This window comes from Dermacentor variabilis, chromosome 6, assembly GCF_050947875.1.
Source record: "Dermacentor variabilis isolate Ectoservices chromosome 6, ASM5094787v1, whole genome shotgun sequence".
NCBI classification, from domain to species: Eukaryota; Metazoa; Arthropoda; class Arachnida; order Ixodida; family Ixodidae; genus Dermacentor; species Dermacentor variabilis.
This window is the reverse complement of record NC_134573.1, coordinates 113,079,421-113,091,695: the sequence shown is the minus strand read 5'-3', so window position 1 is coordinate 113,091,695 and position 12,275 is coordinate 113,079,421. Positions and strand designations below refer to the sequence as shown.

At 43.6% G+C, this 12,275-nt stretch overlaps 1 protein-coding gene across 1 annotated transcript in view; it reads left to right on the top strand.

Annotated features, from left to right (window-relative positions):
- The window catches only part of LOC142586261 (uncharacterized), a 59,902-nt gene that overhangs the window by 23,181 nt on the left and 24,446 nt on the right, over window positions 1-12,275 (top strand). The window contains exons 9-13 of the mRNA XM_075697508.1: window positions 2,144-2,291; window positions 5,035-5,177; window positions 7,103-7,297; window positions 8,462-8,653; window positions 11,104-11,269. Coding sequence (XP_075553623.1) covers window positions 2,144-2,291; window positions 5,035-5,177; window positions 7,103-7,297; window positions 8,462-8,653; window positions 11,104-11,269 — 844 coding nt within the window. The remainder of the gene's footprint in view (window positions 1-2,143; window positions 2,292-5,034; window positions 5,178-7,102; window positions 7,298-8,461; window positions 8,654-11,103; window positions 11,270-12,275) is intronic.

Here is a 12,275-nt window from a genome sequence, read left to right as displayed (position 1 = left end):
GGATTTCTCAGTCGCACAAGTCCAGTCGGATAACGGGCGTGAATTTTCCGCGCTAACGTTGATAAAGGTTTGACTTCCCTGATATGACACTGCTCGCAGCGAAAAGCCTTTCCGGAGAATTTTCAAACGGTGCGTACAGCATACAGGCTAATCACAAGCTTTGCCACATTATCAAATTACGACGCTCATCATCACAGCAGCCCATGAGGAAGTCCGCGGTATCATCGAGCGTGTCGCTCCCTCGTTTTCGTGTCTTTTTTGCTCTGCGTTCTTTCTTTCCAATGAATAACCAACATGCCCAAGCTTCCATGCTAAGTATCATCATAACAGTTCGTATTCGAGCCAACAAGCAAAGGTACTTTGCAAAGTTCAGATGAATTATGGGGATTTACGAGCCAAAACGTCCGTCTGATTATAAGGAGCACCGTAGTGGCCGACTCCATTATAATTTGGACCACTTGGGGTTCTTTCACGTGCACCTAAATTTAAGTACCACGGGTGTTTTTGCATTTCGCCCCCATCACAATGCGGCCGCCATGGCTGGGATTCGATCCTGCAACTTCGTGCTTAGCAGCGCAACACTACAGCCACTTAGCAACCACCGCGGGCCGAAGTTCAGAAGAGTCAGAAGGTTGAAACGCTTTCCTTTTCGTGAAAGCGTCGTCATGAAAGACGTTATTGCCCACTGTAGATTTAGTTCACAGATGCTGAGCCGCGTATATTCAGCTGTTGATGAAACAGCGACTACGGTTAATTTTACGCATAAAACTAAGGCCACTCTTGGTTCTTCACTGGAGGTAATGGACGCCTCATCTACCACTCCTCCTCCCTCTCCTTTTATTGCATCAATTTTTGCAACAGCAATCAGTCTACGAGGATGCCTTTTGACTTGACTGTTATGCCATTCACGGTAGTTATCACTTCAAGCCGGAAGATATGTTGGTCTGGCCGCAGCTGACAAGTGGCAAAAGAAACTTATCTGATAGCCTGCTACCACGAACAAAACAATTCGTTTCTGCTTTCATAGCTTGAACAGGCAGATTTCTGTTTTATCTGCTTCGATGGACATGTTTTCCCAGAAACCGGACAATTGTTTGATAGTGCCTGTATTGCGCTGTTTGTGCTACTCGTGAGTTCATGTGACACGTCCAACTGGCACACCTGGGAGTGGCAATCTGATAAAGTCTACGCATGAGTGGTAAGTGGCATTAGTCAGTTAACCCAGGGTCTTTCAATATCGTTTGAGCTAGCAGAAAAGAATATTTTGCTGTGGCACAAATTATGCTGCGTATCCACACGCTCTGCACTGCACTTAAAGCAAAGTTTTCTTTCTCTTTTCCACCTCCCCCCTATATGGGGTGCTCGTTGCTGCCTGCTGTCTTGCACAATTTGCAGGTACCGGACATAATGGAAACAACCACAGGATATAGTATAAACTAATGTGAGCTGGGGCGGCAGGTGATATACAACTAAGCGCGTATGTGATGTCCTACACCATTACGCCACTCATCATGTCGTTGTCGTCGTTCCGTTTTCATACCGTCGCCTTCGTGCCATTGTGATGGCTACTCGTTGCCATTTCACCATCGTTACACCACTATTGGCAAGGCATTGTCGTCATACAGTCGTCATCATTCCTTCGTCTACAATTAGTCGTTGTCATTCATCACCACCATTGCTTCGTAGCCATAGACTCATCTTCATTTATTCGTGTTCATTCCATCGTCGTTATTCTGTCGCACTAATTTCAGCATCCCCATTCTATGGTCATTGTGCCGCCTTGGTCATTCCGCCGTCGCCATGCGTGAATTGCGCATGATTGAGCGCCGCACGTTTACGTTGAGAGAAATGTTTCGCGGTGAAAATGTGCCCAGCTTGGCTTTGTACTGTGTAATTGCAAATGCTCACGAGAAAAAAATATAAACAGTCCTCATCACCGATATGAACATCGCCTATATATATTAGACTACAAGACTACAAAATACACCATTATGCTAGCCGAGAAAATTATTTCAAAAGGTTGCGTTTATCTAGTACATTTAACACCAACTTATGACTTACGCTAAATTTTTATCTTTTTCGTTCGAATGGCATATAACAGGAAGTCCAAGGTGGGTCACTTCGTATGCTTATGTCCTTTCAGTTTCAGATTGAAGTCCACTGTACGAAGAGCTTAGTAATGATGCTTCTAATGACCACCATGCTACTGGTCACCAACCTGGTGGTTGGTTTCGCCGCTCTTGACCAGGAGTTTATAGAAGAGCAGTGGGAATCATTCACGTCAACGCATGGTAAATTTCCAATTTTACCGCCTTAGCTCTCGTAACGTGCGAATTGCATGTTGGAAATCACTTTAAGAGTATTCACAGAGGATACTGTGTTTGTCATTTCATAGCATATAGCCAGATTTGTTTGACTGCTGCGAATGGCGACTAAACACGTATACGTACAAAGGAAGATGGGGTGCAAAACAGCAGAACTTAAGGCGTCAACAAAAATAGCCGTCCCATTCAAAACCGTAGCTGTCTCGTTCTTGTCACTACCGAAAGTCAGCCTGGCATTAAAAAATTAACAGCATGGAACTGATTTTTCTCATGTACACTTTATGACGCTATAATGAGGTATGCAGAACAACGCCGTCGCTTATAAGTTGATAGCGACCACACACTCACCTAATGGGTTACCTGCGCTTGTCTCTTCCATCTTGAGTATGAACTTTGCAGTTAGGTCGGCACGATATTTCTCGATCAAGTAAATAGACTGTCTTTAGCCTGTTCCGTGAATGTACTGAACAAACAGCTTTCCCTGTCACCCACTTAGGCACACCGCCGTTTCGCAGTTGCTATGGCGTTATACTCCTGAGAACAAAGTGGCGGTTTGGACTTTCCATAGCAGTCGGTCAATCTCGATGGGGCCGCAGCATAATAAAACGCTCGCACACAGAGCTTGGACTGTGCGCGAAAGAACGTTACAGTTGGTGGAAAGTAAACCGCAGCCCAACTCCAGTGCTAAGGCGTTCCTTCTAGGCCTTGTCGTGCTTCGGGACGCTAAGCCTTACAATTTAAGTAGCTCACCTAAACAAAACGCACTGCTAAATGTGTGCAATCTGACTGTGAGTACCCCTACTTAATTTGGACCTTTTTTGTCGGTTGGGAGAAGTTTTTACACAACTTGGACTGTGAACAGGAAAAAGTATGTGAAAGGGGTTAGGTGGAGAGGACCTAGGGTGATTATAGGTGTATTGCATGGATCCGGTTCATTGGTGATCGACGATGTCGCCCTTGCCACGGTACATGCTTGCCTGAAAACGGTCTCGCAACAAAGGGCTCCCCTCAGTCATGTGTGTTAATGCGTAGATCCGGATTGGCGATTTGTGTAAAACTACAGAGGTGGTTCAAACGGTGCGGCCTGTTCAAAAAATTCGCGCAGAACGTCAGGTTCCCGTAAAACAAGAGAGCAAGAAGCACAACGGCGGCAAGAGAAATTTCAACTACGTCAAGCTCTAATAATAGTTGGGGTTTTACGTTCCAAAACCACTTTCTGATTATGAGGCACGCCGTAGTGGAGGACTCCGGAAATTTCGACCACCTGGGGTTCTTTAACGATATTTATTAAGGGCGAACTTGTGCCCACAAGTAAAAGTCACTGTGGTCGTGAAGAAATCCCCGGCAGTCTTGTCTTGTCTTGTGTCCCAGACAAAAAAGCAGGCGGTTTTCCGTAAGGTTAGAAGTATAGAGAAACTAGATTTGAATAGTGGAGCGTGGGACGATAGAACTGTAATTTAGACTTGCAATGAAAATATTGGTAAGAATTTTGATAAAATAATTGTTATCAAAACTGGCCTCGAACCGTCTTCCTCTTTCTCCTCGCGTGACACCTCGTGCGCGTGGCGCATGCCAGCCAAGTCCAACTGGCCGCCAGTGCCACGAAGATGGCTGCCTGTTGTTGCTGAACAACACCACGGTACGGCGTGCCCAGTGTCAAGGGCGCGCAACTGGAATGTCACCAAGTTTGTCGCGGCAATATGTTCCACTATGCTACACATCTGTGCTCTATACAGGGTGTTTCAGTGAACACTTTTAAAATCTTAAAGGTTGCCTGTGGCAGACAGCTCAATTCTAGTTTATGAGCAGGTCTACTCGAAGCGCTGAACACTATTGCACAAAAAAGTGAAATGCAAAGTCGACTAATAAAGAAGAATTCACTCATTACATTTTTAGCTAGTTATGTTATGACCCATATTGCAATTTACAAATTCTAGCATTGGACTTCGCAAGGCGGATCCACATGGAACGAATTCTCAGGACGAAACCAGTTTCGAGATAAATGTTCTCGAACTTTGCGGAGAAATGTATTGGCGTTCCATTTACTTGTGTGCTTTAGAACATGAAACGACGTTTTTGTTAACAAATTAACCGGAACGCAAATGCATTTCTCCGTTAATTTCGGGAAGTTATACCTCGAAACAGTTTTCATCTTGAAATCTGGTTCCAAGTGGATCCGCCTTGCAAACTCCACGGCTATAATTTGTAAATTGCAATACGGGCCATCACATCATGAGATAAAACTTAATTAGTGAATTTTGTCACTTAGTCGATTTTGCATCTCAATTTTTTGTGCAAGTATTGTCCGCCGCTTCGACTAGACCAGCTCATGAACTTGAACTTGCCACAGGCAACTTTAAAAGATATTTGAATGTGTTCGCTGGAGCACCCTACCGGTAATACCGGTAATGTAGTGCGTAAGTGGAGCTAAGATTAGGCTTAAAATGTGTATTCCAAAGTAAAGCTTGATCGCAAATAAAAGATGTAAGTCGCTATGTGTCCAAGAAAAATAATGCTGCAAAAAGAAAGAAGCAAAATAACATCCTGTCATAAACGACGACCTTTCGCCATTAAGGCTTCATGCTCCTTTCATTAGGCACATACAGTGAGCGCTCGGAATTCGTGTATGTATGAACATACAAGACTATTATATTATTTCTTATTTATGTTCGTAAAAGTTCATGAAAAGTTTCGTTTTTTTCTTGCGTAGGAAAATTGTACCAATCAAAAGAAGAGGAACACAAAAGGCTTCTTATTTTTGCAAGCAACCTTGAGTTGATCAAAGAGCATAACCAGAAATACAACGAAGGAAATGTCAGCTTTAAGCTGGCTATGAATCGCTTCGGAGATATGGTAAGAGAGTAAAATAAGAAGAACGATAGTTTTACCGAGAGGGATGTGTTGGTTACACCATTTCTGTAATGTAGCGAATGCCTCCATTTACAGACACTTGTGTTGTAGTCTAAATTATGCGCATAGACGCACAGAAAGCGTGTTCATAGCTTGCAACCACGTAACTTCTCAAAGACATAAGACGAACATTGTGTATTGCTAACGCCTAATACTCCCGCTGTGTGTAAGACACCAATATATTTACAGCAGTGAACACCTTAGTGTCCTTTGTTAAGGTTAAAGCTGTTTTAGACAACCACAGATAACCAAAAAATATGTCGCTCAAGTTTAATACCTATAAGCAAAACCTTATCACGTCCTCTTCTTTTTCTTCTTTTTTTCCTTTTCAACACGCTAGTATAGCTGCAGTCATCCTCACGATTCAAGATATGTTGGGCTGCAGTCGCTACTAAATAAAACGAAATGTGCGCCTGAGCAAGCGACGCACGCCTGAGCCTTAGAAACAGCTCGTTTCTAAGGCAACACCGCGTTCACTAGAGGCGCTTTTGTACCGCTTTGAAGCATCGAACTCGTGGCTCAGTGGTAACGTCTCTGTCTCACACTCCGAGGACCCTGGTTCGATTCCCACCCAGCCCATCATAGAAGTTGATTTTTATTTATGAAGTGCCTGCCGTGATTTATCGCTCACGTTTAACGCCGCGGACGCCGACGCCGACACCGACGCCGACGACACCGGCTTTTCTGCGACACGAGCTCCTTAACGCTATCGCGTTAAAATGTGAGGAATATCGCCATCAGCGCGAGTACTGCGGGCGCATAAATTGACTAACTGGGCTCTGCAGCTATGACACTCCAAAAAAGAAACGAAGCACGTGTTTGGTAGTAACTACAACCACTTATTAACCAACATTGACTTAGGTGCATAGTATGGGTCGGTAAATCCTCATGAGAAAATTTTCTTACACTTAGAATGCGCCAGATATTGAGGCTCAGAGGAACGCTGAAAACCGCACCAGTAAGACCAGTCAATCGGTGCTCCACGAATGGAAACAGCTATACTGATCAACCGCTTGTTGTATCTCCGCGGGTCTGGATATTCTATTACCCTCTCTAACTTCTACGCCTTGGTTCGTAATTTCGAATTTAACTTGTATTTCTATAATTGGTAATGATATTGGTGGTAGGTAGCTTCAGGGATAAATATATGCACCAGAAGTAATACCATGATACCAAAGCGTGCTTAAATATACAACATTTAATATTTTCGCTTAACAGGTTACTTTAATTCCAGGTGCGCTACTACTTACCAATTTCAATAATAAGTACTGCATTTTAAGATAGTGTTCTACTCGTCGCAGGAGGCAGATTTTTATTGGGCAGCACAGCTTCTTCTGCGGAGTTACTGAAAATTGCGTAATTAAAAATAAGCGCTGAGCACTCAGAATATGACTTGATAACTTTCCGCCAAGAACATATAACACAATTTTATAAATTACAGCTCTTAGAACGTCTAAAGAAGACAAATTGTACAATTTTGAGTAATCTAACAAATGTTGATTTTGTCAATATGTCACCATATAATAATGTGTTCCAAGAGCTGCCATTCACATGTTGTCATTTCTTACTGCGAAGTTACGATATTGTATTCTACATTATTGTCCAAGTTTTTCAATCTTTTAAGAATTTTTTAAGGAAACATAACCGCCTAATAAAGGAATCTGCTCTCTACAAATGTTCGATTTTAAGTTTCTCAACCTTCTCAAATTTTTTTGCAATAGATGCTTAACAAAATGTTTTCCCCATTTCCATGTATATAGACAGGATTTCCCGTGGCAAAGGTCCCTCTAAACAAAGTAGTTACCCTGCGTGTGCTTTTATTTTTAAGCCACGAGTGCTTCAATGTGAGATAACCTTTTATGCCGCAGCTGAGTTCCGAGCTCGCCCAAGTGGTAACATTCACGCCTGAAACAAGACCCAGCTTAGAAGTGTTGGCTTGTTCAGAAGAACCGATCCACCTTAATGCCAGTGAATTGCCTGATGAAGTGGACTGGCGAAAAGAGGGCGCTGTGACGCCAGTGCCCGACCAGGGATCGTGTTTTTCTTCTTATGCATTCAGTGCGGTAAGTAGTTGGACATGACGACGGTTGACCGACAAAGGCTAGCGTTCATCTATTGGATAATTTAGGTGAGAATAGGTTAGCAGCTGACTGCTTCTTTCACCAATATTGACGAAGGAACCTACTGTGCGAAGTGAAAATGCAAATGGCTCTATACAAGGTTCAAACAGAAAGACATGCATGAAGGAACACGGCTGGGGAGGCCTTATACAGTGTAGAGGGAGGCACCTGGTCTTGTGTCAACGTTGCGACTACAGAACATGTCGAACTACACAACCTCTGAATGGCAGGGGATTCTATGCATGCACCGCATGTCAGAGATCAGACGCAACGTCGCAACAAAATTTTCTACAATTGTCAGAGCTACGTGCACGTACGACGCAAAATGCATAATTTATGCTAAACTCAAACGGGAAAGTTGGAATCACAGAGTAGGAGTCAAACTGCTTATGAAAACTGTGCATAGACTCTCATAATCTCGTGCACAAAGCGAAGCTGTGCCAGTATATAACGAGTGCCCTCAAATAAGCAAGAAACGTTAAACTAGCAGACAATTATACAGATCTACAACGGAGTAAATGAGTAATTCTGTGAGCATACTTCTTTTTAAGACGCATGGGTGTCTCGTTTTGATCCATCAAATCACTCCTTCAGCTCCATTTGCGTGCTGGTACTGTACTTTTTCCTGCATGAACTGTCCGAGCTCAAGTCGGTTAAATGACAAATCACGCTTCTACCTCACTATTCACTGACAGTAGTTGACGGCCACTAAATGATAAATTGCATGTCGTTGCTCTTATTTTTTTTATTCAATGAGCGATGGCTGGCACACTTCTGATTAAGTGAGAAATAAATGGTTTGCCTAAAACTTAACTTTTATGGCTAAAATTCAGGGCTCTACAAGTCCCTTAAGCGTTTATAATAGACCCTCTCTGCGATTCAATATTAGTTTTGGTTTGAATAATGTTCTCAACCGACTGTCAAGCCTATTTGTCGCTTTCCAAGTCCGAGAGCACGTAGAAACAAACTTGGGTGTTAACCACGCGACTCTGGCCAAACGTTGCGAGAACAAGAGAAAGCGTTTTAATGAACGTTTTGTAGCCTTCTCGGCTACGTGGTGCTTTAGTCACGTTTCGGGTATTAAATGACTGCATGCGACTCTTACAGGTCGGAGCCCTCGAAAGTCAACAGTTCCGCAAAACTGGCAAACTCATTCCGCTCAGCGCTCAAAATATTGTGGACTGCGGAGCAATGTTTCACAACAGAAACTGTGATGGGGGCTTTATGGATTCTACTTATGGATATATTAAAGTCAACGGTGGTATAGATAGTGAAGAAAGCTACCCGTATGTGGGAACGGTAAGTCGTCTTCTCAGACATTGTCTCTTTTTACAGCGAAACTGTTAAGGGCTACTTTCCCCATTATCGTGTCCGCGTGTAGAAAAATATCTCAATGCACGGTCGACCCGCGGTAGAGGTGACGCAGGCGTTAAGCACTCCCCAAATGTGGGCTGATACCGAAGATAGTACAATACCGGGCCGACCAGTGGCGGACATGCAGTTTGCTATTAAGGGGCCCGCATAAACAGCTTCGCCGGTCATCCTTCACAGAGTGGAAGGGCACTGAGATTTTTTTTTATTATCTTTCCTAAGACGGGAGTGCTAGTAACGTAAAAAAAGACCTAGGCTTTAATTACAACGTAGATGCACTTGCTGTTCTGTGACGGTTGCGTTCTTAAGCGTATGTGCGTTGGCCGTTACTTGTTACATTGCCGCTTTCGTAAGATTCAGCAGGGTAACTTGAGTAACAGAACAAGGTAACTGGTACTGATGTCCATGGCAGAAAATATTGTTCTCGAAGACCCCGTTGAATACTTGTAAAATCTTTCTCCAACTCAAGCTTCCAGCTACAGTGAAAAAAAAATTCTTGCGAAAAAATTTGACAATCCTTGCCTCCATGTATGCGTGTTTTCCTATCATTAGACGCCACGCTACTCACAGCGATAAAGGATTAACATATACAGCCGTTACGGTATATATATATATATATATATATATATATATATATATATATATATATATATACACACATTTGTGTGTGTGTGTGTGCTTATCATCTGTAGGTTTTATGGAATATTTGAAAATCGCCAGTGGCAGATGGCATAACTTTTGTCACTGAGCTAAATTACTCAAAGAGGCGGACATTATTATCACGAGAAATCGACACATATTCAACTAATTCACAGAGATTTGCCGATGAACTTCTTAATTAATTATCTACGGCGCATATTGCGATTAACGAAATGTAGCGGCTTAGTTTGCAAGACGCACCAACTTGAAATGAATTTCCAGGATGACACCCTTTTCGAGATATCATTTCCGAAGTTGTGGGGCGAAATGTATCGGTGTTCCACTTACTTTTGTGCATCATTGCATGAGAGACAATTGTGCTAAACAAGTGGAACAACTGCATACTTTTACGGTGAGTTTGATGGCCCATATCGCCAAGATGATCTCAGTGCCATTTTAGAATTTAATTCCAAGTGGGTACGCCTTGCAGATGCACTCGTTGCGATTCGTAAACTGCAATAAGTGCCGTAAAGCCATTCATCATTAAAAATCATTAGTAACATTTTGTTAATTTGGTGAATATGCGTTTCAATTTCTTGTGCATGTCCGCAAACTCTTACTTATATATATATATATATATATATATATATATATATATATATTGAAAGAAGGGATGGCAGGCGCACGTCCCAATAACTACTTCCTTCATATGTACATGTGTAATGTCGCCTGCTTCAATTATCCACGACATTTGTGGCAAAAACCAGTGTATTTCTCAACTGTAGACTAGTCGACTCAACTACTTGTTTGATATACTGTGAAGTACTTTGCACGCTTTTACACACGTGACCTCTAATAATAGAAAGTCCCTGTAAGATTGACGGAACGATGATTATTCTTTTATACAACCATATTTTCCTATGAATTTAGTCATTGCACGGCGCATAGCATTCTGTTAGATCTCGGATTCCGAAACTTCCTGGCGTCGGGGAACCCCACCTGCATACGCAGAGGGCCGCCCCTCCCCCCGCCCCCCAACCTGGCACTGCCCCATTTATTTTTAGCACATATATGCGTAGCCAGCAATAAGTATTGAACGCCACTGCGGCGATGGCGTTTCTCGCGAAGACTGCCGTTGTGCGGATGCGGCGGTTTTAGTCATCCGATTTAAACTCTAATGTTAAAATTCACCTAGGGGGTCGGATTCGCGTTGGCTGCTCGCGATACCCAAAAATACGAAACCCTTGGGTTCCGCGGGAGCCAGTTTGAAAATTTCTGTACCTGACGTTCCACCGCCGCAGGCAATGGGTTAGCCTGATCTAAATGACTGTGAGAGGAAGGGAGAGAAACGAAGAGGGAAAGGTGGGTAGCTTAACGAAGAACGTGCCCGGTTGGCTACCCTACACTTGGGGAGGAGGAATGTGGAAGAATAGATAAGGAGTCTTTGTCTATTGCTATAGAGGTGTTCACACACAAAAAAAGAAGGCCGCATAAACATAGGCAGCACCAATAAAATGCGTAAACAATTCTGATACTCACTTCAACTAATTGATGGAATACTATTGCACAAAGAGAACAGCGATTCCGGAGCTTCTCGCCTGGAACCATTGAAGATGGACAGGTACTAAACTGTCATTGGCAACTAGCCATTACATCTACCACTTTTCTTGGGCCATTTTCTGCTTTCGAAATAAAGAGTTTACACCCATAACTGTTATCTCCTCTTGGTCACCTTTCAGAAATCAGACTGCGCATTCGATCAGACGGGAGTGGCTGCCACAGTGTCCAGCTTTGTCGACATTAATTCAGCAACAGAGATGGCGCTGATGACTAAGGTTGCTCTTGTCGGCCCAGTATGTGCATTTGTCGACAACAGGATGCCTACATTCGCATTCTACTCCGAAGGCAAGTTTTTTGTTTTGGCTGCAAAGCTGGCACATCAGGAATGCAAGAGAGGCTTGACCCACAGCAACAATCTGCATTTGCTCTTCGCCTCAGCATGTTTTCATGGAAGGCTTCCATTCCACATAGCACAGGCTTCGAAGTCGAGGCGACCTTTCAGCCCAGTAGACATTCGGGCATGGCTTTCAAGCACCATACAAGCCGTATCACTAGGTGCAAGAGCAATGAAAATGAAATCGCAAGGCACAGTAACATACGGTCGTCATTGGAAAGATCCTCTAGACTTCCGGACAAGAGAATATCCTCGCACCGTCTCCTCCCCCCCCCCCCGCTGTTAACATTTATTTAGCGCCAATGTGGTGCCTTAGTAAACCAAACAATGCTTTGTGACAGCTCTTGCGTGCTCGCGCCGAACTGTGGTTGTAGTGGTACCGTATGCAAATGTGAGCTAGACTCCTCATTTGGCATAGTTGAACTCCTCTCAATCGAGGTGCTAAGGCAGGTCTGGCTGTCACAGGCGCAGACTCATGAATGCAGCAGAGTTCAAGTCGTAGTGATAAACGACAGTGACACCGCACTGCATATGTGAATGGCCACCGAGCGCCCCAAGAGTGCAACACGCGAATATGCCTTAGTGCACGTCGTATACGACGTCAAGCCGTGCTTGTGGCTACATTTAGTCGACGGTTCATTGCGTTCTGAAAAAGCTACATATCGTAGCCACCGACGCTCGTTGCCGCAATGGCTGCATAATCTTGGCGGGTATTGCACAACATACCTCTCCTTCAATTCTGTTCGTGCGTGATTTCTCGTCCAAATCAGTAGCCTATACTGCCGATAACTAGGCACCATGCCAGCCGATGTCGAGAAGCTGAAAGAATGGTAACTGAAGATGGAATCCTTACATAATACGCCCCCCCTGTTCACCTTTATCAGAGCCACTCAATGTATTAGGTAGAAGTGAAGCGCTCTTTGTGTGCAATCACAGCGTTCGTTACTGAACATATCG